This window comes from Nyctereutes procyonoides, unplaced genomic scaffold (genome assembly GCF_905146905.1).
Source record: "Nyctereutes procyonoides isolate TBG_1078 unplaced genomic scaffold, NYPRO_anot_genome, whole genome shotgun sequence".
Classification (NCBI taxonomy): Eukaryota; Metazoa; Chordata; class Mammalia; order Carnivora; family Canidae; genus Nyctereutes; species Nyctereutes procyonoides.
The window spans coordinates 940,235-967,815 of NW_026575154.1; the positions used below are offsets into that span (position 1 = coordinate 940,235).

At 33.9% G+C, this 27,581-nt stretch overlaps 1 protein-coding gene across 4 annotated transcripts in view; it reads right to left on the bottom strand.

The window, feature by feature from the left end:
- The window catches only part of RAP1GDS1 (Rap1 GTPase-GDP dissociation stimulator 1), a 157,265-nt gene that overhangs the window by 18,566 nt on the left and 111,118 nt on the right, over positions 1 to 27,581 (bottom strand). For all 4 annotated transcript variants that reach the window (XM_055313299.1, XM_055313300.1, XM_055313298.1 and 1 more), the window contains 5 exons: positions 22,481 to 22,609; positions 9,151 to 9,276; positions 2,428 to 2,571; positions 1,831 to 1,962; positions 270 to 404 (listed from right to left, as the gene is read on the bottom strand). In XM_055313299.1, coding sequence (XP_055169274.1) covers positions 270 to 404; positions 1,831 to 1,962; positions 2,428 to 2,571; positions 9,151 to 9,276; positions 22,481 to 22,609 — 666 coding nt within the window. The remainder of the gene's footprint in view (positions 1 to 269; positions 405 to 1,830; positions 1,963 to 2,427; positions 2,572 to 9,150; positions 9,277 to 22,480; positions 22,610 to 27,581) is intronic.

Genomic DNA, 27,581 nt, shown 5'->3' on the forward strand with positions numbered 1-27,581 from the left:
AGAGCTTAAGTATATAATAAGATGAAAATCTAATTCACAAAAGGTAATTAATAGAAATATTTCATCTGAACAAATACAAAGATTATGTTTGTGTAGTCTCAGAAAACCTATTTTGACATATGATCTCCATTTATTAGTAAGAAAAATATAAACAATTTGAAGACTTTTTTTTCTTGGTTAGAGTAGGTCTACAAAACACAGAAAATAAATACCTTCTTAAACAACAGATCTTACTTCTTACATAGTTGCCTACTATTCTTAAGTCTTACCTGGAATGGCCAGATTTCTGAGGGCACTTAATGCTGCATGCTGTACAGTTACATTTCCATCTTCTACATGTCTGTCCAGTAAATCCATAAGTTTTTCTACAATTCCATTGTCTACCATATGGATACAGTTTCCATCTGAATGAAACAAAAGCATTTTTTCTTTCTTCTTTACAAATATCTATAAATATTTTATAACAGTGATGCCTATCTATGACTTACATTAGAGAAAATGGAGCTACAAGGAAATAAAATGAATTCCATTTCTCCCATATTTATGAATTATTTTTTCTTTACTAAGAAGTCATGACAAGAAAAATCTCTAGCATACAATCTGATAATATATCAGAAGATAAGTAGAAACCATATACTTAAAATGTAATAGTTTTGACTTATAGTGAAGTATGCTTGAGTTCTGCCAATGTTATAGTGACAACAAAATATAGTCAGGGCTGATGTTTAAATTATTTTTCAATAACAATTTTTGAAACATTAATAAAGCAGAGAGAGTATTATAATGAACCATTCACTATTCCACATTTAGCTTCAACAGTTACCAATATTTTACTATTCTTAATTACATCATTAAGGAGTGAATGATCATCCTCAAAAATAAAAGAGTAAAGAGGGAATAAGATATCCATTATACAGTTACAGAGTTCACAGTGGAATAAAATAAAATTAAAAACAAAAATAACCCATATTTCCTAGTCACAGTATAAGAATGAGTTTCTAGATTGAAGAGCAGGAGTCCCAGACTTCAGAAATTAACATGAAGGTTTGGTGCTTTGGAAGTATTATTAAACCAAATTAAATATTCTACCCTAAACCAGAGGATTACTTACAGTTCAGTTTTGTAGGCATAAAGGTATAAACTAAGGCACAATAACCCTATGAAGAATATTAAATAAAAAAATCACCAGACAAGGGAGCATACCCTCCCAGATTAAGTTGTGTATTAGAATGGGACTCAAATTTACTGATCTATAAAGTGTAGAGTACTCAAAGAAGGACTTCATGATCACTGTTCATGATCTTTATACTACTAGAACTTAGTTAAATAGCACAAAATACATAATTTGTTATAACAATCACTAAGTATGGGCAGCTGGCTGGTTCAGTCAGTAAAGCATATGAATCTTGATCTCAGAGTAGGGAGTCCAAGCCCCATGCTGGGAAGAAGAGCTTACTTTAAAAAAAGAAAAATCAAGGCAGCCCAGGCGGCTCAGCGGTTTAGCGCTGCCTTTGGCCCGGGGCATGATCCTGGAGACCCAGGATCAAATCCCACATCCAGCTTCCTGCCTGGAGCCTGCTTCTCCCTCTGCCTATGTCTCTGCCTCTCTCTCCCTCTCTTTTTGTCTCTCATGAATGAATGAATGAATGAATGAATGAATAAATAAATAAATATTAAAAAAATCACAAAATATTTCATATCTCTAAAAAACTAAGGTAGCGATACACTACCTATACTTTTGAACTGTTGTAGTTTTACTATGTGTAATGGCAAAGAAAAATAAAAAAACATAGAATATTTGATTTAAAAAGGGTGAAATAATATGCTTACCGTTTCTGGCAAAATTTGCAATTGCCAATGCTCCAGCAAGCTGTAGCTGGTGGTTATTTGATGGAATCCAGGACAGCACCCTTTGAAACACATTACCTTTTCCTCCTTCAAATAATTTCTGCATGGATTCATCTGGAGGTAAATGAAACAGATAAGAGGGAAAAGAATTAAGAGTAACAAATCCATATTCCTATGTGAATATCCAACTGGATAACTATGTGCTTCACAAATGATAATTCATAAATGGAAGAGTAATGACTCTTTTTATAATAAGCTTTTAGTACTGACTGGGAAAAGAGTTTAGGATTTTTCTAGTCTAAGTCCCAAGTACCCTCTAGCTTTCGTTATTTTGGTGCCACAGCTGTCCTATGATATCTCTTTAAATATTGCAAGATAGTGAAGACTCCTCTTTTCCAGGTTCATTATCTCTAGTTCTCTCCATGATGCATTTCAGGTTTCAAAATCATCACATCAAACAGGGTTAAATGAGGCAGAAAAATGAGAAAATGCCCATTATATATAGTGTTCACAAAAGAGACAATACATTTTAAAAAATCTGACAATCATGTTCTTAGATTGACTTAAACTATAACTCACCTCCAAGAAGTAGTAAAACCATTAGATCTGAAGCGGTTTTGAGCTCAGCAATATCATCCTCTTTGTCACTATCCACTTTCTGCTGAACAATCTCTAGTAGACACTCTACCAGGCCTGCTTCAACCAGCTGTAGTTTAATAGCATCTAAACAATATGTGAACAAAACAACCAAAACTTGAAATGAAAGTTCTATTATAAGCAATCCATTATGAAGAATTATAAGAAATAAAGAAAATGCATGATTTAGATAACGTATCTTCAAAGATTTGAGTTTCAAAAGGATCTAACAGTGCAGCTTCTATTCTATACTTTCATTTCATTATTTTTTTACTTGGAATTAGGTCACTTTTTACAATGTCTGGCAGCACCTAAACTGATTCTCAGCTTTAAAGGGAAATGCTAGCACTACACTCTTCTTCTACATATTATGCTCATGTTTAAAATACTATAGAATATTCACACCATTTAAAATAGAACACATATGTCTGTTTTAGAGAGTTAAAATGTATCCACTAATGGTGTTTGAATAGAAAGTTATTGAAAAGTAAAGAGCTATTAGTAAATTTCAAACTATGTTTTAAGTATATTTGGATTCATATTTGTATATATATGATTTTTCTAAGACAGTATATCTACAACTTTCTGAACTTTAAAACTCATGTTTTTTAAAAGGGCTTCAGGTTTTCATTAATTTGAAATTTTCTTGGGTGATGGATACATGGTGGTTCATTGTACTATATTCTCTCCATATCTGAATAGGTTTTAATTTTTCTTACTAAAAGTTGAAAGAATAAAATAACTTTTGAGCTTTCTGATAGATAACCAGCAATGTGAAGGCACTTTAACAGCAAAATTAATATCCTTATTATGTTGTTAAAATTTTTCCTCAGAGCAAGATCTAATCTTATCAAATTATTTGTTTATACACCCCTAATAATGTAAATATTTTATTAAGGACCTTAATTCATTGTAGATTTTATATTCATATCCATATCTGTCTTCCCCATTATAATAGATATTATATCTCTTTCATCTTTGTGTTTTAACCTAAACTGGTCCACCTAAATGCTTTGAGTATATTTTATACTGCTTAAGATAAATGCAGATCAACTGACCTTAGAAACACGTGCTACACAGAAATTATTACATTTTATTTTTTAGTTGGATTTTATTTTAGTCATTGGTTACCCTAAGCTGTATGTGTACCCATCTATAGCAATGGCAGCTTTAGGTTGTTACTTGGGAGAAACAAAGATCTTTTTTATAGTTGACATTTTCTTTCAGGTAATTTTAAGATATAAAAATCAAGGCTTCTCCCCCCAGCCCCCCAACACCAGGATTACTGATATTCTTTAGAATACTATCTCAGAATACATAGAATATTCGACCTGGAATATTTTTTTAAAAGGTACACTTGCACTGTGCCATGCTAAAAGTAGGGCGTTTCCTTGGTTACAGAATGCTAGGGCTAGAAATGTGTGGTGACTAGAACTGAAAGCCATGATGAAAAAACCTTAAAATTCCTAAAAACCTTGAATTATACAACTCCCAATTTTAATGTCTCCTTTGCATACAGGGAAAACCAAGGATGATACTAAGGATAGTCCAGAAATAAGTTTTCAAAGGTATCATTCAATTTACTGCACAATTATAAAACAAAAGTGAAGGTGGTAACGGAGAAAACAGATATAAGAAAAACACTGTTATTTTGACATATTGTGAGAAAGGTTACAGGTAATTCTCTGGTATAAAACTGATAGAAGGTCATAATAAAAATTTCATTTGGACAAACAACCAAATGAGATGAAAAACAAGTTTCTGCCTAAATAATAGATCTAAAGCATTTAGAAAATTTAAAATGTGTCAAGATTAAAGTTTACAGATCTCTCCTCTCAGTTTGACTGTAATCACATATATATGTGGGAGGCTTTAAGTAGCCTTATTAAGGAGGATCAGCAAGGCAGTCTGCCAAAGCAGACAGCCCAGCATACATCAGCATCATTCTGCCCAAGGACATCTATCTTTATAACCGTTTGCATATATAGGTAAGTACACATACATACATATATTTTAAAATCTTTTCCAAATGGTGAAAAGAATGCATATATATAAACACATACATATATATTTATGTACGTATCTATTTCAAAATCTTTTCTAAATGGTGGAAAAAATGCTACAAATGCAGAAAAATGCATAATGTACCTATTAGCTTAATCAATTATTATGAAGTAAATAACCATGACCTCCATCTATATCAAGAAATTCATTGCCAACCTCCCAGGAAGCTCCTCTGTGCAGTCCCTTTTCCTATCGCATATTCCTCCCTCTATCCGTCTCAAATCACTGCTCTGATTTTTATTTTATGGTAATCACATTCATACTTTTCCTTATTGTTTCGCCAAATAAATAAGCATTCCTTATAGTTTAATTTTACTTTTTTGAACTTTATATAAATGGAATCTTACAATACATATTTTTAGAGTTGGCTTTTTCATTTCACGTTTATAGGATTCATCTACACTATTGGTTTATTGTTGTCTTCATTCCTTTTCATAAGTGTAAATTTTTCCAGTATATGAATATACCATTATTTATTCTTCTGTTAATGGATAGGAGTTGTTTCTAATTTTTCATCATTGTAAGTAAAGTTAAGAACATTTCTGCAATGGCTCCTGGTGAACATGTACACCAGGAGCCATTGCAGAATATACACCTGGGTATATTCTAAGAGCAAAACTGCTGGATAGAATACAATCTCAAACCCAATAGATACTGTTTTCCAAATTACACCAATTTACACACCCACCAGCACTTAATGAGTTTCCACTGCTCCACACCCTCATCAACATTTGGTATTACTTGACCTTCTGATAGGCATATCATAGTATTTTATTGAGGTCTTATTTTGCATCCTGCTTAATGAGTTAAGCCTATTTTCATGTGTTTATTAGTTATTTGGATTTTATCTTTTGTTAAGTGCCTTTTAAAATCTTTTATGCATTTTCTCACTTGGCTTTCTACATTTTTCTTAATGATTTGTGGGAGTTTTTATAAATTATATACATTCTGTTGATTATCTCTGTTGTAAATATCTATCTTGCTTTCACTCTTTTTTTTTTTTTAAGATTTTATTTATTTGAGAGAGAGAGAGAGTGCATGCATGCACACACAAGCAGGGGGAGTGGCAGGCAGGAGAGGGAGAAGCAGGCTCTCCACTGAGCAGGAAGCCTGATGTGGGACTCAATCCCAGGACCCTGGGATCATGACCTGAGACAAAGGCAGACACTTAACCGACTGCTTTTCACTCTTAATGTGTTTTTTGGTACCTTTCATAATTAAAAATGGAAGTTTTAGCCAAATTTATCAGACTTTTTCCTTTATGGTTAGAGATTTTTGTGACCTCAGAAAACTCCATACTCCAAGGCCATGACGTTATCTTTCTATCATATTTTTAAGGTATGCTTTCTGGTTTTTACTTTCCCATTTGGGTTAATAATCTAGCTAAACTTTTTTTATACAGTATGAATTGGGGGTGTATATGTATCCTCAACTGTATTTTTTTCCATATTCCTAGCACTGTTTATTGAAAAGACTTTTTTCCACAGTTTGGCAGTGACAACTTTTTTTCTCCAAATAAAATAAGCACCTATTAATGCATCCATTTGTTTCTTGGGTATTTTGTTCTACTGGCCTTCTCATCCTTGTACCAATAACATATCATCTTTTAATTATTTTGTTTTATCAGAATAAAGTTAGTTTTTCTTGATTAATCTTACTAGGGATTTACCAGTTTTATTTAGTCTTTCAGGCTCAACTTTGGTGATTATATGCTTATATTGCATTATGTATTTTCTATTAATCTCAGCTCTTTAGATTTCCTTCCCTTTAAGTGTGGCTTTACCTACATCACGTAAGATTTGAGATATAGTACTATTTTCATTATTAGAAAAATCTTCTAATTTCCAGGGCACCTGGGTGGCTTAGCTGGTTGAGCATCCAACTCTTGGTTTCATCATCAAGTCATCATCATTGGGTGGTGAGATCAAGCCCCAAGAGGCTCAGCACAGAGTCTGCTTGAGATTCTCTCCCTCTCCCTCTACTCATGTGTGCATTTGCATGAGTGCTCTCTCTAATAAAATCTTAAAAAAGAATATTTTCTAATTTCCATCATGATTCTTCTTTGACCTCTGAGGTGCTGGAAGTATATTTTTTAATATGTAAATATAAATGGATTTCCTAGTTATCTTTTAATTATTAGACAATTCAGTTAAGTCAGAGAACATACTACATAAGGTTGCAATCCTTTGAAATTTGTTAAAGCTTTTTTATGACTATACATGTTTTATATACCCTCCACAGTTCTGAGTATTTCTGCTTCATATGTTTTGGGGTAATTACAACTTCCAGGTGAATTAGACCTTTCATCACCATAAAGTCACCTTATCTCTATGGAGTCTTTTCATCTTAAATTCTATTTTATCTGATATTAAAAATAACCATCTCAGCCTTCTTTAAGTTTGAATGATTGATTTATAAAGACTGGTTTATTGAGAGAGAGAGCACACGTGTGCACACATGTAAGCAGGGGCTGGGGAGGCAGGGTAGAAAGAGGAGAGAAGCAGAATACCCACTGAGCATGGAGCCTGACATGGGGCTCATCTCAGAAACCCAAGATCATGACCTGACCTGAATCAGGAGTCAGACGCTCAACTGACTGAGCCACCCTGAGTGATTTATTTTTAAAAATCATTTTATTCTCAATCTTTTAAATCTCCTTATATTTAATGAGTATGTTTTAAGAAGTATAGTTGATTTTTCAAAATTCAGTTGACAATAGGTGTTTTAATTAAAGCATGTAGGTCAAGTACATTTAATATAATTACTGAAATATTATGTCTTAAATCTAATATACTTTGTATACCCTATTAGTATCCCCTGTTCCATGTTCCTTTTTTTCCTCTTCTCTTCTGTTATTTTTTTAAAAATATTTTATTTATTTATTCATGAGAGACACAGAGAGAGAGAGAGAGGCAGAGACACAGGCAGAGGGAGCAGCAGGCCCCATGCAGGGAGCAAAATGTGGGACTCGATCCTGGGTCTCCAGGATCACGCCCTGGGCCAAAGGTGGGCACTAAACCACTGAGCCACCCAGGGATCCCCTCTTCTATTATTTTTGGATTTAAGGTGTACTTAAAAAAAAATCTTTCCATAAATCTATTAGTTTGGCAGTTATACATTGTTTTTAAAAATTACTTTAGTAAGCACCTTAAAAATTGGTGGTGAACTTTCTCAGTTTTTACTCTGAAAATATCTTTATTTTACCTTTAGTTTGAAGGATGTTTTCATTGGGTTTAGAATTCTAGGTTGGCATTTATTTTATTTCAGCACATAGAAGATGTCTCATTATCATCTAGCTTTCATTTTTGGCTGGAAGGTTAACCATCAAACTGTTACTCATTTAAGATAATCTATTTTGTTCCTAGCTTTTTAAAAAAGATTTTTGTCATTGGTTTCTTGTGGTTTCAAGATAATGTATCTAGATGTAGATTTCTTTTTATCAGGTTTTAGATTCATTTGGGTTTTTGAATATTTGTTATTTTCATAATTTGTTAAATTCTCTGACAAAATTTTAAAAGATATTGCCTCTGCCTCCCCCACCACTTTTTGGAGCTCCAAAAAATGTGAGAGCTTCTCACTGTATCCTCTGTACTTTTTATTCTATTTTTATGTATATTGAGTACTTTGTCTTTATACTTCATTCTGGACTTCCTTTCAATCTAACTTCCAATTCACTGTTCTCTAAGACGATTATATTTAATCTGCTGTTAAACTCATCCATTAGGGTCTTATTTTGGGTTGTATTTTTTCAATCAGGAATTTTCAATTTTTTCCCTCAAATCTGCTATGTCACTTTTAATAGTTTCTAATTTCCTTCTAAAATTTTCAAGCTTGCATTTAACTCTTTGAACATAATAAGCATACCTATATTGAGTCAATGTCTAATAATTCCAGTATCTGGCGATTTGCTGTTGCCTGTTCTTTGTGCTGGTTCTGGCTTCCAATGTCTCATCTCCTCATTTATCTGGTCCTTACTGATTATGTACTAGACACTGTATTTGAAAAATTATTTACTCTGGTTCATTCTTATTCCTATGGTGTATCCCTTAAGACTTTTTACCAAAGATAGGAATAGTTTACCAGTGTCCACACTGTCCCTTTGCCCTACAAAGATACAGCCTCTCAGGTGCCTTTGCCAGGAGGGCATAAAAATGTATAAGCTACAGAATAATGTTTTTGCCAAAACTTAAAAATCAAAGGAACTGGGACACCTGAGTGGCTCAGTGGTTGAGCGCTGGCCTTTGGCTCAGGGCGTGATCCCAGATTCCTGGGTTCGAGTCCCACATCAGGCTCCTTGCACGGAGCCTGCTTCTCCCTCTGCCTGTGTCTTTGCCTCTTTCTCTCTGTCTCTCATGAATAAATAAATAAAAATTAAAAAAAAAAGAATATTTAAAAAAAATAAAAGGAACTTGGAAAGTAGCTTTGGCAAATGTAGATATAGAGTAGATAATAGCTGAAGTTACAGGCACCCAAAATAAAACATCATGTCATTAATAAAACAAAGAAGGCTTTTTGAGTTAAATACCTGGCAATTAACTAATATTAGGAAAAATGGAAAAAGTATACATGATAACAAATCAAGAGGTGCATTTATTTTCTCACCATTTTCTGCCAGTGGAGCAAGAACTTCAAAAATCATTTCCCTTTTATCATGTTCAATTTGTTTCTTAAAGAGTTTTACTAGCTCTTCAGCAATGTTCGTACTGGCAAACTGTTCTTTACTTGACTCTGCAAAACAGAAGAGGAAATCTTAGAATAAACACACAAAATTAAATGCAGAAATTGTATTTTATTACTTTCAACACATGCTCATTTTGTACCATTACTGATAAATACAAATACTCTTCAAATATAAGAACCATCAGATATATTTTAAATTTTCCTGAAAAAATAAAAATGGCTTTAAAGAAATATTCCAACCTAGTTTTATTCAAGGCTATAAAAAATGTTCACTAGTGTAATGTATAGGTAACCATAGCAACAATTAAATTACTATGTTATAAATTCACAGTTTCAAGGCTTTTAGTCAAAGAAGAAAAATTGCTCATAACAGACTACATTTTACACGGCTGAAGTAAAGGTGACTTGTCATTATTTAGATCATTAAGATGGTATGTTCTTGCACTGGCCCTGACATGCCTATTATTAAAGGTCAATTCTTCACATGTACTTGGGATCTCACTCCCTCTTGCCTCTTCAGCATCTCCAATCACTCTTCACTCTAGAGCTCCATCATTAGCATTTAATTATCCTCTAATATTTCTCACACAAAAAAGCAATATTAAAAACAACTCTCTTGGGGTGCCTGGGTGGCTCAGTTGGTTGAACCTCCAACTTTTGGTTTCAGCTCAGGTCACGATCTCATGGGTCATGGGATGGAGCTCCCCATCAGGCTCTATGCTCAGCAGGGAGTTTGCCTGAAGATTCCTTCTGTCCTTCCCCCCAACTCAAACACAGATGCTCTCTCTAATCATTTAAAAAAATAAAAACAGCTATATTCTACTTCATTTTTCTTTAATTACCATCCAATTGCTCTTCAGTTTCAGAAACGAGTTTTTGGTAGCACCATCAATGTACACTGCCTCTACTTTCTCAACTCACATGTGCTTTTAAACACACTTCAAACTAGTTTTGACCTACCTGCTCCTCCTTTTCTATCAGATCTCTAAAAATTCCAGTGCCTTGGGACTTGGTCCTTTTCTTTCTTATCTTTTTGGTCCTTATTCTCATCCCAGACAATCTAGTTCTCTTTCATAGCATCAACACAGTACCTATATGTTGATACTTATACAATCATTATCTCTAGCCCTCCTCTGCACTTCAAGCTTATTTAACTGACAACCTGACATCTCCATTTGAATATCCCCCTCTAGCTTCCAGACTCAATGACTAAAATTAGGACTTTTGGTATTACCTAAAATCTATTCTTCCTCCAGAGTTTCTTTACTTCCTTTACTTGGTAAATGAACAATTTATCTATCCATCTATGCAGGCAGAAACCTAGCAGTCATTGCTTACTTGTTCTCATCCAACTTTATCTCCAATGAATTATCAAATTCTACCAACCTACCTTCACTATACAACCAGAATCCAGTTATCTTAAGTTCTTTTGTTGCCTCAGATGTCCTAATAATTTATCCAGAAATCAGAGAATTCTGACCAAATCCATTCTGGATTTGTTACTCTCTGTTTTGGGGGCACAGCTGACATCTTAGAATTTCTTATCATTCTATTGATAGATATGTTCTTTTCCTTCCAGTATTAGATATTCTATTATGTATATCCTTCTGCTTTCATTTGTTTTGATTTGGTGTAAGCATCCTCCAATAGCTTCCAAATATACTACCTACACTATATATAGGAAGTAAATATCTTTAAATACTGATTGTCTGAAAATGCTTCATCCCACCTAGAGTTTATGCCTCTAATTTAAATTAGTCCCCCACCTCATTCTGTTATTTTCACATACTAGCAATTATCACGGTTTATAATTATATGATTGTTTGTAAAATTTACTTTAAATTTTTCCATCTCGGGATCCCTGGGTGGCGCAGCGGTTTGGCGCCTGCCTTTGGCCCAGGGCGCGATCCTGGGGACCCGGGATCGAATCCCACGTCAGGCTCCCGGTGCATGGAGCCTGCTTCTCCCTCTGCCTGTGTCTCTGCCTCTCTTTCTCTCTCTCTCGCTGTGACTATCATAAAAAAAAAAAAAATTCCATCTCACCCACTATACCCTAAGTTCCTTGAGGGCAAGGACAGTGTGTATTAACTACCACAAACACCATGTATAGTACAGTGCCCAGTATATAGCAGGTGTTCAAAATAATGCTTGACTGAGTGAATGTGTGACTAAATGAAGAGTTAAATAAATATAAGAGTTACGTTCTGCTCTGTAGTTTCAAGTAAACCTCTATTGCTATCAAATAAAAAATACTGCAATTTCAACTTTAAAAGAAAAAAAGAGAAACACAAATCTTAACATGGCTTCATAGTTTTGATTCATTCTCTTGTTATGCTGCTTTTGGTGCCTGCATCAAATCTATGCCACAAATGATGAAAATCTACCCCAAAACTTGTATGATCCTTAGTGCCATAAAAAAAGAAGTAGGAGTGGAATGTCTTTTCCAATAAGCTACCTAAACCCTCAGAGATAAAATTCTACAAATGTCAGCACATCTCACCCTATAAGGTGAGTCTGACATAAATAGGGATGAGTTAAGTCCTGAGCATTGTTGATTGCTTCTTTGCTTCAGACAATTCTTCAAATGGGAAGAATTTTAGGAACATTAAATTATAGGTGAAGTAAATAGACATCAACGTTTATCTAGTTCTGTGCTCTCATACTTTTTTTTTAAATAGTGTTTTTTTCCAATCCATATTCTACTCCTTCAAACACTTAATAAACTAAAACCAAATCACTCCTGCTAAGTAATTCAGACCACTTGCCACCACAAGGAACAATGCACTATGAGTAATATAAATATTAAAGAAGAAGATCTGTATTTATCTGCAGGTGGATACAGAGAAAAGGCAGCATGAAGTATGATTTGGACATTATATTTGGGTCAAATGTCATGGATAAACACACCCTTAGCAAGAACCCTCATTCTCTAAAGTTATTTTTATCAAAATTATACATGAGTTTAAAGAGATAGTTCTAATACTTATATTACCAGAAGAACCCAGTCTCCCTCTCCCATTTCTTCTTTCTTAGAAGCCAAGCACATAAAGCTCTTTTAGCTAAGTCACTGGTACTCACCTCCATATTTTTAAATAACATATTTATATTGACACTTCTTGATTTTTCAGTTTTAGGTATCTTTGGTTGACTTTCCAATATAAACAATTAGGCCTTAGCTTTCTTTTTTTCTTTTCCTTCTCTGTATACCCTCCATTTTCTCAATGTAATTATACCATAATTTTGGTTATATCAGTAATTACTGTTTTAATAAACTATTGATCAGCTGTCTGATCTTCTCTTACTAAGCTCACTTTATTTAGATAATCACTTTCATCTCCTCCAAGAATTATCCCAACTCTCACTCCAGCAGCCTCTGACTTGTTCAAATCTGGACTGGTTGCTCTTTGCAAACAGGCCATTTGGGGCTCTCATGTCACCATACTACTAGGAATTCTTGTTTTCCTGTTGGATCTCTTCTTTTCTGATTTCTATGTAGTCTTCTTTCTTAATTTAAATTCTTTGTTTTGGTAAAACACATCTTCAAGTGGCTTCCAGAGGAAAGGTATGTAGGATATTAATTTTCTGAGATGTTGATGTTTAATAATATCTTTATTATAACTTCACAGTTTCTGTTTCCTCCAAATTGCTTGTTTCAATTTATTTATTTCATTATCCTTCATGTTAGAAGCTATCCTAACCTAATTGTCTGCATATTGATTAAAAATCGGGATTTAAGTTGGCCAGAAAGAGTAGGAAGGCCCTAACTTTGCCTTGTCCCATTGATACAACTAGATAATACCCATATCAGCATAAAAAACTCAGGAAATGACCTGAAGTTGGGCAGAACAAACTCTACAATTAAAGGCAGGGAAGAGGCCACATCAAAGAAGGTAGGAAGGGCAAAGATCCCGTCTGTGGCTGTTCATGGTGGGGGAAGAAGCCAATGGTGCAGAGAAGAGCAGAAAATAGACCTTCACACCAAGGAGCCCATAAACAGGGAGAAAGAATCTCTGTAATATTTGTCTTTGATAGCGAGATAGGCCAAATTTTGTGAGTTCTTAAAGCCTGGAATTTTAAAAATCAGGGGATCAGCTCTGGGAGAGCCCAGAAGGTAATAGGAAGTGGAGACAGGTGGGAAAGTAATTTTCTCATCTTAGAGCACAGCCAGGAGAGACAAGGATCATAGGGAGATCCCTCCAAGAAAGAAGGAGCAGGCAGCATAAACAATGGTCACCTGTGGGAACCAGCCTGGTATCCACATTCTTTACCTAACTTGGTTGCACTAAACCCTCCTTACCCATCCCATACACTTTGGCAGATCTACCTTTCCCAGTCACACTCACCTCAGTCCCAGTGCTGTGCCCCCCACTGCAGAAGACCAGTGCAAACCCTGTCAACATCATATCTCCTGACCTCATTTTGTGGGACCTTGTTCCTGGCAGGGGCAGGTCTAGTTTTGCAAGCAGACCACTGCATACCTTGTAGCATATAATAGACCAAGAGCTTCTGCAGACAGCTACACTAAAGGAAAAAGAAGCCAAGACTCAACAGCAGAGCACATGCAACCCACATAAGAGATGGTCTCTGAAGGGCCAGGCCCTGGGAAACAGGGGACACTGTATTCTTCTTCATAATACTACTATTGTTAAGAGGAAGAGAAGTAGCTGACTTTCCTAACACAGAGAAACAGACACAGAAAGTCAGACAAAATGAGACAGAGAAACATATACCAAACAAAAGAACAAGATCAAACCAACAGCAAGAAACCAAAGCAAAATCGATATAAGTATGCCTGATAGAGAATTTAAGATAATGATCATAAAGATACTCACTGGACTGGAGAAAAGAGTGGAGGGCATCAGTAAGACCCTTAACACAGAGATGAAAAAGAACTAATCAGAGATCAGAAACACAATAAATGAAATTAAAAATACACTTGATGGAATAAATACCAGGTTAGAAGAAGCAGAGAAATGAATTAATGACCTGAAAGATAAGACAATGGAAAGTAACCAAGCTGAACAAAGGAGAAGAAAATTATGCAAACTGAGAATAGTCTTAGGGAACTCAGACTAACATCTACATTATAGGGATCTCAGAAAACAAGGGACAGATAAAGAGGCAGAAAATTTAAGAAAATTAGCTGAAAACTTCCTTCACCTGGGGAAGGAAATAGATATCTAGATCAAGGAGGCACAACGATCCCCCTAAAAATTCAACCTAAGGAGGTCCACACCAAGGAACACAGTAATTAAAATGGCAAAAAGTAGTGATAAAGAAAAAAAAAGATTTAAAGCAGCAAGAGAAGATAGTTACATACAAGGGAAACTCCATTAGGCTAATAGTGGATTTTTTAGCAGAAACTTTGCAGGCCAGAAGAGAGAGGCACAATATATTCACAGTTCTGAAAGACAAAAAAACCTGCAATCAAGAATACTTTATCCATCAAGGCTATCATTCAGAATAGAAGGAGGGATAAAAAAGTTTCTCAAACAAAGAGTGCATGACCACTCAACTAACCTTACAAGAAATATTGATGGAGACTCTGAGTGACGAAGGAAAGACCATGAATGAGAGTAAGAAAAATAAAAAACACAAAAGCAATAAAAATAAATATTTCTGTAAAACTCAATCAAGGGATTCATAAAAATAAAAGGATGTAAAGTATGACACCATATATTAAAATTGTGGTCGGGGAGAGAAGTAAAGAATGGACTCAAACTTAACCATCAACTTATTACAGACTGCTATACACAGAAGATGTTATATGTAAACCTAATGGTAATCACAAGTCAAAACCCAGCGATATGCAAAAAATAAAGACAAAGTAATCCAAGTATATCACTTTAAAAACCCAATAAACTATGAAAGAGAACAAAGAATCAGAGAGAATCTATAGAAATAACCACAAAACAAGTAACAAAATGGCAATAAATAAATAATCTATTAATAATTACTTTGAAGGCAAATGAAAAGAACAGGGTGACAGAGTAGATAAAAAAAAATAAGACCTATCTGTAAGCTGCTCATAAGAGCATTTCAGCAGCATTTCAGACCAAAACACACCTGCAGATTGAAAGTGGGGGGATGGAAAAACATTTATCATGCAATGGATGCCAAAAGAAAGCTGGAATAGACTGTAACAAGAGATAAAGAAGGACACTAAATAATAATAAAAGAGACAATCCAACATGGATATATACAATAAAGATATAACAACTATGAATATTTATGCACCCAACATGAGAATACTCAAATACATAAAAGAGTTAATACCAAATTTAAACAAATAAATAGTAATACAATCATAGCAGGGGACTTAAATACTCCACTTACCTTAAGGGCTAGATCACCAAAACAGAAAATCAATAAGGAAATAGTGATTTTGAATGACATATTGGACCACAGGGATTTAACAGACAAATTTGGAACATTCCATCCTAAAACAGCAGAATATACATTCAAATGAACATGGAACATTTTCCAGAATACACACATATTAGGCCACAAAACAAATCTCAGTAAATTAAAAACAAAACAAAACAACACCAACAAAAAATAAAGTCACATCTTACACCTTTTCTTTCTTTCTTTTTTTTTTTTAAGATTTTATTTATTTGAGAGAGAGAAGGTATGAGCAGGGGTAGGGAGAGAGGGAGAAGGAGCAGCAGACTACCTGCTGAACAGGGACACCAAGATCATGATTGGGCTGAAGGCAGATGCTTAACTTGACTGAGCCACCCAGGTGCCTCATCATGCATGTTTACTGACCACAATCCTATGAAATTAAAAATCAACCACAATAAGAAATCTGGAAAGAGCACAAATACATGGATGTCAAAAAATAACATGCTACTAAATAATGAATGGGTCTATGAAAAATCAAAGAAGAAATTAAAAATTAAATGAAAAAAATGAAAATACAATGGTTCAAAATCTTTGGGATGCAGCAAATATGGTTCTAAGAGGGAAGTTTACAGCAACATAGGCCTACCTCAAGAAGCAAGAAAAATCTCAAATAAACAACCTCATTTTACACCTAAAGGAGCTAGAAAAAGAACAAACAAAAGCCAAACGCAACAAAATGAAGAAAGTAATAAAGATTAAGACAGAAACAAATGATATAAAAACCAAAAAAAAAAAAAGAAAAACAGTAGAAGAGATCAATCAAATCAGAAAGTAGTTCTTTGAAAAGAACAACAAAATTGATAAACCTCTAGCAATACTCATTAAAAAAAGAGAGAGAGCTCAAATAACAACAAATTGGACAATTTAGAAGAAATAGATACATTCCCAGAAATATACAACCTACCAAACCTAAGTAAGAAAAAACTGAAAATTTGAACAGATCAATTACCAGCAATGGACCTGAATCAGTAATCAAGAAACTCGCAAAAAATAAAAGTTCAGGACCAGATGGTTTCACAGGTGATTTCTATCAAAGACTTAAAGAAAAGTTAATACCCACTCTTCTCAAACTATTCCAAGAAATACAAGAGGTAGGAAATCTTCCAAATTCATTGTAGGAGGTCAGTATTACCCTGATACCAAAACCAGATAAAGATACTACAACGAAAGAGAACTATAGGTCAATCTCTCTCATAAATATAGGTGCAAAAATTCTCAACAAAACATAAGCAAACTGAATCCAACAATGCATTAAAAAAATCATACACTACAATCAAGTGGGTTATTCCAGGATATAAATGGAGTTCAATATTTACAAAACAATCGATGTGACATGTCACATCAATAAAAGAAAGGATAAAAACCATACGATCATTTTAATAGAAGCAGAAAAAGCATTTGACAAAATAAAATATCCATTCATTATAAAAACCCTCAACAAAGCAGTTCTAGAGGGAACATATCTCAACATAATAAAGGCTTTATATGAAACACCCAAGCCAACATCATCCTCAATGATGAAAAATTGAGAGCTTTTCCACTAATTTCAGGATCAAGTCAAGGATACCAATCTCAAGATTTTTATTCAACATAGTACCGGAAGTCCTAGCCACAGCAATTCGGCAACATAAAGAGATAAAAGGCATCCAAATTGGTAAGAAGTAAAATTCTCAGTATTTACGGATGACATGATATTATACACAGACAACCCTAAAGATTCCACCAAAAAACTACTAGAGTGATAAATGAATTCAGTAAAGTAGCAGGATACAGAATCAATGTACAGAAATCTGTTGCATTTCTATACACCAATAATGAGGCAGGAGAAAATGAAAATAAGAAAATAATCCCATTTATAGTTGTCAAAACAACTGGAGGTATCAAAATCTCATACTTCAAGTTACATTGCAAAGCAGTAATTAAAACAGTATAGTACTAGCATAAAAACAGACACATAGATCAATGGAACAGAACAGAAAACCCAGAAATAAACCCATGATTATATGGTCAATAAATCTTCAAGAGGACAAAGAATATCTAATAGGAAAACGACAGTCTCTTCAACAAATGATGTTGGGAAAACTGGATATCCACATGCAAAAGAATGAAACTGGACCACTTTCTTGCACCATACACAAAAATAAACTCAAAATTGATTAAAGACCTAAACGTGAGACCTGAAACCACAAAAACCCTAGAAGAGAGCACAAGTAGTAATCTCTCTGACATTGGCTGTAGCAACATTTTACTAAATAATGTCTCCTGAGGCAAGAGACATAAAAGTAAAAGTAAACTATTGGTACTACATCATAATAAAAAGCTTCTGCACAGCAAAAGAAACAATCAACAAAACTAAAAGATAGCATTCAAAACATATAATGAACTGGTACAACTTAATAGTCAAAAAACATAATCCAATTAAAAATGAGCAGAAAACACAAACACATATTTCTCCAAAGAAGAAATACAGATGACCAACAGACATATGAAAAGATGCTCAACATTACTCACCATTAGGGAAATGCAAATCAAAACTACAGTAAGATTGCCTTACACCTAATTAGAAAGGCTAAAATAAAAAACACAAGAAACAACAAATGTTGATGAGGATGTGGAGAAAGGGGAACCCTCCTGCACTATTTGTAAGGATGCAAATTGGTACAGCCATTGTGAAAAACAGTATGGAGTTTCCTCAAAAGTTAAACCTAAAACTACCCTACAATTCAGTAATCCGAATTACTGCGTATTTACTCCCCAAATATAAAAATATTCATTCAATAAAATACATTCACCTCTATATTTACTGCAGCCTTATTTACAACAGCTGAACTATGGAAGCAGCCCAAGTGTCCATCAATAGATAAATGGATAAAGAAGTGGTATATATTTACAATAGAATATTAGCCATGAAAGAGAATAAAACCTTGCCATTTACAATGACACAGATGGAACTAGAGAGTATTATACTAAGTGAAGTGAGTCAGAAAAAGACAAATACTCATATGTGGAATTTAAGAATCTAAACAAATAAGCAATGGAAAAAAAAGAAAAGAGAGACAAACCAAGAAACAGACTCTTAACTATAGAGAACAAGCTGATGGTTACCAGAGGGGAGGTGGATGGGACAAATAGGGGAGGAAAATTAAAGAGCATACTCATCATGATGAAAAAAATAAACTAAAAAAAAAGGGATTTAATAACTGATTAGGAGCTGTAAGTATGAGTGGTCTTGTTAACTACAAGATTATCTGTAAGGGTTTTCAGATGGCCTTTAAAATTTTTTTTATTTTATCTATTTATTTGACACAGGGAGAGAGAGCACAAGTAGGGAGAGCAGCAGAGAGAGGGAGAAGCAGGCTCCTGGCTGAGCAAGGAGCCCGATGCGGGGCTCAATCCCAGGACCCTGGGATCAGAACCTGAGCCAAATGCAGATGCTCAACCACTGAGCCACTCAGGTGCCTTTATGTTTAAGTATCTTTACATTCTACAGGACAAATGGGACAATAACATTGGAGTTCTCAGCATCAGTGTATCTATTTTCTCTTACACTATTTTTGGAATGGTACTCTGGTACCTGTTACTTCATCTTAGACTGATGTCCCTAGACTACAAACTTTCTATTTTTAGTATTTCTAGAGAATACATACAATCTTTTGCTTTAAGTGGAAGGGACAGTTACTATCAAGTGTGGAAAAGGGCTTTCTAGCAGTAATGCCCTCTCCACGAGAACATGCCCCTTATGAAGGACCTCTTCCACCAGCCCCAGAAAAGAAGAGGAAGCACAAGTGCCTGGTGTAGACCCTCAACTCCTACTCCATGGATGTGAAGTGCTCAGGTTGTTACAAAATCACCAGTCTTAGCCATGCACAAAGGGTAGTTTTGTGTGTTGGCTGCTCCACTGTCCTCTGCCAGCCTATAGGAGGAAAAGCAATGCTCCTTCAAATGCAAGCAGCACTAAAAGCATCCTGAATCAAGATGAGTGAGAAACTATCCCAATAAATATTTTGGATATAATAAAATAAATAGATAAATAAATAAAAATAAATAAAGTATGGAAAGGGAATGAGATTTTAATATCACCAAATTCTGATCCTTTTGAAGATTCCAAAGAGCAAACTGGTTAGTTCTTGGCTTTCTAATCCAGGATTCACATATCAAAGTTTTGCTAACTTAGTTATTCCTTGTCTTTCTTCCCAGGTCCTAAAATGCTTTTGTGTCATCTCCTCTCTTTTCTTTTCCTATTTCCCTGTGGATTTAAGCCTTTAAAAAAAAATCCCTTTACTATAGTTTTAGGTTCCAGAAAGAAGTGAAATTAAATGCAAGTTTTTATTCTAAAATCTCTACCCCAAAATCCTAATATTTTAAACAGAAAATTTTCTTTATAAAAGATTTTGGAGGGCAACCCCGATGGCTCAGTGGTTTAGCACCGCCTTCAGCCCGAGGTGCGATCCTGAAGACCTGAGATCGAGTCCTGCATTGGGCTTCCTGCATGGAACCTGCTTCTCCCTTTGCCTGTGTCTCTGCCCCTCCCCCCTCTGTGTCTCTCATGAATAAAAAAAATCTTTAAAATAAAAAAGATTTTGGAGCCAACTGAAAAGGAAAAAATGCCATTCTGCGTAATCTATAATGTCAGATAAGAATGAAACCTTTAAAATTATATTCATACTATAATTATGAATATAGAAAAATTATGTGTACACATAAACTAAGACTCCAAGAGAAAAAGGCAAAGCTGCATTTTCCTTCTTTATTCCCAATTCTATAATACATTGCACTTAAATTATTTTATGTTTTGTCTTTAAGCTAGATCTTTTGTGAGCAAAACTACAAAAATGTCTAACATTTTTATTAAAAAACTTTGACTAAAAAGTTTGTGACAGGAACTTGATATTTACCTATGTCAATAATAATAATGCTAGGTGGATTTCTTAACTTGTAGGCAATAAAGCCCACAATGAAAAGAGGGAAAGTATTCTGAGGCATACATGTTCAATTTCAGTATTGATGTATAAGCTATCTATTCCATGGACATAACAGACTTATGATATAAACTCTAGAAGTTTTAGTATGTAAAGGGATTATTTCTCTTTTATCCTTTCATCCTCCAACTGGGGTAAAGGCAGTAACAGCTGGAAACAGACTATGAAATTGGACTAACTGGGTGTATATCCATCTTTAAATACAGACTAGGGAGAGGAGGCTGAATTGAAGTGGTCTATGCACTCTCCCAAACAAATCCTGATGCTTTAACATAAGAAACTCACATTAAATGGTGTTTATGTATCTGTTATCGAGATTATGACATCAGGAATTACAATGTGATTTCTGTTTTATTTCTACAAAGTATACCAAACACAAATTCCTACAATCCATTTTAATAATGGAAAACAGTATCTTGTCAAACAATGTAACATTGTAAAACAATGAATGAATGTTCTTTCTTTCTAGGTCTTATATGAATGTTGGAAATAATAAGATAGTATGAAAAAAAAAAAGTAGAGGAGGATAGAAGACAAAGACGTTCAAATACCAACAGATGACCCCAGTGAATAAGAATGACTTTTAACAGTGTGCATCAACTATACTACAAAAAATAGTTCCTATCTCATGAAAAGAAATTCAATCTAAATGTTATTGTTCTTAAAAAAAAACTTTTAAAAATTAGCTCTTAGAAATAATCTCTATTCCTTTAAATTTGAAACATTTAAAGTCAAAGCAAAAGAAAGTACTTAGATCAAGATTTTAATGTGCAGTATATAAGAACGTGAGCTCTCAAAAATCCAAGGCTAGAGTTTTAGTGCTTCTGTTTAATTCTGTTAATTATACCCACTTTATAAATAATTTGTTTGTTTTAGCTATTTAGTTATGACTGTCACTTGGTTTCACTGTCCCCATAATACAAAATTTATAATGAACATGGTTGTGGGGTAGATTCAGACCAGGAGTTGTAACTTTATATTAAAAATCATGGGAAGGTAGGTCAGAAAGAAGAGAGAATACTATTAATGATACAGAGAAAAATAAAATAGAGACAAGAGACAGGGGTGCTGGAGTCATTAGTCCTCTTCTCTGGTATGAGTGGGCTGTGTTTCCAATATTGGTCTGTTTCTGTCTGCCTTCTGATTTTTTCTTTCTTTCTTTTTTTTTTTAAGATTTTATTTATTTATTCATGAGAGACACAGAGAGAGAGAGGGGCAGAGACATAGGCAGAGGGAGAAGCAGACTCCATGCAGGGAGCCTGATGTGGGACTTGATCTCAGGACTTCAGGATCACGCCCCTGGCCAAAGGCAGGCACTAAACCGCTGAGCCACCCAGGCATCCATGCCTTCTGATTTTCAAGGATTTCTCATAGTATTTTCTAATGCTGCTACAAATAAATTCTTATGAAAAGGTCCTCTACTATTTTTAGGGATTTTTGTAAAAAGAGGGGGAAAAAACCTTAGTCTGATAGGTTTTTACCTGATAATTTATATAAAATGTAATGAATTAACAATCCTTTATTTTTGTCCTGAAAATAGATACTTGATATCAAGACCATCTCTCTGTAAGAATACCAAAGTTAAATGGAGATCATTTTAAATATTCAACTCTATTAAATAATATACAAGAGGAAACTTTAAACCTTGATAAATAAAACAATGAGGGAAGCAAAGCAGCTCCAATTATAAACAAATCAATTATAACATATAATTGGATCTACTTTTTAAAAAATGAAAAGAGTATCTACGATGCTTAAAAAAATAATAATCTACATGGTTCTTCAGGTTGTTAACACCTAAAGGAAAATTTATTGCAAGCACATTAATAAGTTATTTATATTTGCAGTTCATGACTAGGACTTACCAAGTTCTGCTAAGTTACCAAATGCAACAAGACACATTTCTGTAAGAGCTGCATTTTGGCAATGGATGCCCAGTAATTTCACTAAGGTAGGTATAACACCCATATTGATAAGCTGAGCTTGAAGGGAATCTGTAAAAAACAAACAAAGATGTTTATGTACCAAATGGACATTAGTAAGAATAAAGCATCTCTTATTCTTCCTATTGCAAACTCAATACTATTTCAATTACAGTAAAACAAGATTAAGTCCATCCATACAGTTGTCTGAAAAATCTTAAAACATTAGTTTACAAGAGTTGAACTTTGAATCTTTTCAATGATTAAAAGAAATTTAGAAATGAAAACAATAGAGTCAAAACATAAATTAAAAAAAATAACAGGACCTTATACCTTTGTAGAGTAGGATATAAAAATCTATAATTAAATATTATCACTGGTCATAAAGTGAAAAGGTCAAAGTAATATTTGTATTATAGGAAAGCAGAGTATATGAAAAGCACAGAAAAACAAATTTAATAAAGACCAAGAGAAGACAGTATCTTAGAATCCCTTAAAAGCAGCTGCTTCATAAAAAGGAATGAAAAAAGTATGTAATACACAAAAATCATTTTGATTATTTGCAGCAGAGTATTCTTCGATGACTGCTAGGAAGGAAAGGAGTTTTTACAAGGAAAAAATATGTTAAAGTATTTTTCTTTTCAAAGTTTTAATAATAGCAACAAGCATCTTAATAAAGAGGAAAATTTGGCTTGAGAGGTAAAGACAGAGGTCAATGTGCTTTGTCATCATTGCCTGCCTTCATTTTCTAAGAAGCTAATCAGTTTTAAAGTAACAGGCCTTGGATATCCACAATGGTTCTTCATGAACAATTATGATAGAATACCTGTAGCAAAGCTGAAGGTAAACAAACCAAGTGAAAATCAAAAATACTGCCTCTTAGAATAAGCTAAGTAAGACATAAACACTCACATGCCAATGCAAAACACTATTACTATTAATAACTGTTTCATTCAAAAAAACAGGAATGCTTTCAAAATTCTGTTTCTTTTAAAAATTATATGCCATTTTCAAGCTAATAATTTTCTCCAAATTCTTTTTTAAGTTACCTATTGGAAATCTAAAGATAAAAGTCAGGTTTATTACAAACAGATTTTCCTTAGAGCACTGCATACCTTGACAGTTTACCTACTAATCCTTTCATCACTCTTTCTAGTTCTTAACCAATAGATAAGGAGGTAGTTGGGTGATTATCAGATAAGAGCAAGAAGGCACACTGAGCTGCCTCACATTCCAGTTGATTATATATGCCTGGCAGTCTTTGTAGTCAATTTTGCCTGCTTCTAGAGTAAAGTATGAAGGGCTAGCCAACAGAGGCTTATCACCCTGAAAACTGATCTGTGGATAATTATGCATACTATTTGGTTCAGTTGGGGGGGGGGGGGCTACTACCGAAACAAGAAAACAGGCCTGAGAAAAAGGAAGTTTATGTTTAGCATTCAAATAGTCTACAACAACTTCAAATTCTGCAATGGAATTATGAAACCTTTCTAAAAGGAGACAGAAATAAAAGAATATATTCAACTAAATGATTTGTTCTTATGCTTTTAATGTTAAATATTTTTTCTTACTATACAATTCAGCAATTGAATGATTCACAGTATTTATATTATTTCATAAGCAAATTACTTATGTTATAAGGAATAGTGTTATGTGTTATATCGGCAGAATACTTGTATTATGGTTATAGTATTTGTAATGATCATGCACCAATAAGCTTTCGAAGTCAGAAATTATTTTAATTACTTACCAGTATATTCCTTATTACTGGATCACCTTTGCAGATCTTTATTCTTTAGCAGTATTTTTAACTTTATTTACTCATTTTGACTACCTCTTCAAATATTGCAGAGCTGTTGAATCATTAAATTTCAGGTATGTAAGCGTGAGCACTAGCGCATGCATTGAGTGTGAGTCAAACTCCACTATATGTCTGCATATATGTAAGCATCACACACCCCCTCAGTACTGTTGGTATAAACTATAAAAATCCAACAGTCCAGGGACATCAGATAAATAGCAAATTTTATGAAGGAAATAATAGGAGAATACCATTTAGAAGATGATGTTCTTCATATTCTCCTAACTTGGCAGATATCTCTACCACTTTTCTGGACTGCTTTTAAGGTATCATGAATTTTGGTTCCAGGGAAATGAGGGACAAAAAAATTAGGAAATGTTGCATAGTTTCATAAAATCTTTCACATACAAATTGAAGCATGTAATATTTGAAATTGTGGTAGATCAGGAGAGAAAGAAGTATAGCTCAGTGGCATCTGGTGTAAATCACCCTAATTCATGAAAATCACTGCTTCGGGAAAATATGTTTTAAAGATACCCAGGAGCCAAATTAATTGTATACTCACATACAACACACAAACCACACACAAGTAGAGAAAAATTATATAGTCATCCAATGGAAATACTCATTTTTGATCACCTGAGTGCTTTCTTTTATATTCATTTCTATGAGGCTAACTAAAACAAAAATTATACTCAAATAACTCTAAAGTCTGTTCATACCAATTGCAGGCAAGTCATTCTCTATGGATAATGAAGGCCCAGATAAGGAAAAAACTTCACTCAGACTGATACAAATTTTCATTTCAAGATAACCAGGCATCCTAGAACAAATGGTTCTCAAAATGGGGTCCCCAAAACCCTTTCAGAGGATCACAAAAATCAAAATTACTTTCATAAAAATACCAAGATTTTATATGCCTTTTTCAGTGTACTGACATTTACACAATGGTCCAAAAACAGTGGTGGGTAAAACTGCTGGGGCTTTATTATGAGCCCAGTCAGCGGCACCATACTGTGCTGGTGATCAACATATTCCTCCCTATCACACATTCACAGTAAAATAAATGCTATTCTCAGTAATTTTTTTTTAATTTTGCAATATTTTTTTAAGTAGGTTCCACACCTAACGTGGGGCTTGAACTCAAGACCCTGAGAATCAAGAGTCACATGCTCTACATACTGAACCAATCAGGCACCTGAGCAATATTTTTAATTTTGAAAATTTATTTTTCATAAAGATATGTGGTAATGTGAGTTATTTTAAAATGCAATATCAAATAATTTTAATATTGTCTCCAATTTCTAATGTGCTAAATACTGATAGATACAGCCCATATTTTTTATAGCTTATATTTATAAGAAAAAATTTTAGAGAGTCTTCAGCAATTTTTAACTCTAAAAGAGTCCTGAGACCAAAAGTTTAAGAACCACTGCCAAAGGATTACCTAACTTTTATACGAGATGGCAAACAAAACAAAACAGAACATGGAATAGAGATTTTGAAATTCAATGATGTGCTTGGCAGATGAGGTAACAGGAAAAGAAATAAAAATTAAAAGCATGGTAGGAATCCTAAATTTTGGTGTTCAGGTATTTTGAGCAAAATTACATTAAGCACCTGAACATTTTATTTTGCTCATTTGAGTAAAAACTCTATTTAAGCCTAGGGGAATATTCCATGATTGGGCCTGTTTGCCTATTTCAGTTACAACTTGGTATGTTATCAGTAGTTTTTTTTTTGACAGATGGGGTTAAGTAGGGATCCTCCTCTTTGTGTGAAATAAATTGGTATTAATTCTTATTGCTAGAAGTAAATTATTAAGTTTAATCATTTTCTTATTGCCCAAAGAAAGCTTGCGAATAAACTTCAAAGGACAGTAGGTGATACTCATGTTATTATGAATGGTATCAAGAATATGATTTTTAAATAAGAATATTAACTGGAAGATATTCTTAGAACCAGAAATAGTTCACACTCCCTAGAATTGAAAAAGTGAAACGGTGCAAGACTGAGAATTTTTGCATCCTTCAATGAATACCAGCAACTCCAGGGGAATGTTTATCAGAACTCAACAAACACAATTCACAAAATGCAACCCAGGCTCGTACACAGCAAACACTTATGTGTGAAAGACAGTCTTTAGACAGCACAATGTCATAAATGTCTGAAGACTTTTAAAGATTGCTCCTGACACACATCACAGACAAATACTGACCAAAATACAGAATTACAAAATACCAAGATGACACAGGCCCTACATGATCTATGGGGAGGAAGAGGAAGAAAGGCACTGAGGGGGTGCAATACAGATGCATATACAAAGAGATATAAGGCAATCAACGCATGCGCTGGTGTGAACACTTACCTACCTACATTTGAATTTCAATGGTTCCAAGTTCTTCAGGTCACACTCATGGAAACTCCAAAGAATGGAGATCTGGAGAGAAGATCTTAAGTTGAAGAACCTTTTTCCCCCTGAGTTTTAAGTTTAATGTTTAAAACATTGGTATAGATAGATTATAGGTCCAGAAAAGAATCCCAGAAACTCAACTGAAGAAGTTATGTTGATCAATTACTATAAAGAATAAGTTTCTTAAGAAGACTGCAACAAATGTTTACCTTATTCATAAGAAAAGGCCCTTAGAGACAATAAGATTATTAACCTTATCAGTAAATAGGACTTACTGATGAAACTATGAGTAAATAAAAAATACACAATTCAAAATACATAGTCTCTACATTAATATGTGTATATGGTATGTATACTATTCATAGTATAGACAGTACAATACTCCTATTTACAGGCTTGAATAAAAAAATCTACAATTAAGTGAATCATATACAGTTGAAACAACAAACACAAGCAAATATCAATCTTGATGAAGAATTATAATACAAATTGAATAAAAACTATTTGGGCATAATAGAGACTAAAGAATATTGCTCTGGACAAATGGCATATATATACTTCCAAAAATTTAAAATGATATAAAACAGTAAACAGAAATGTAAACAAGTTTTAGTGAATTAAATAGTGAAAAGTAAATGGACTCTACTGCTACTAAGAGGGTGATTTGTGGTTAAAAACTCTTTGCATACACATGTGCAGGTACAGTTTCCAAATACTTATTACTTAATATTTTTGTTGATTGGTCAGGAAAGTGGAGAACTTTTATTCTAAAACTACTATTGAGAATATAAAAGTAAAAATATTTACATGTATTTAAAATTAACTTCAAA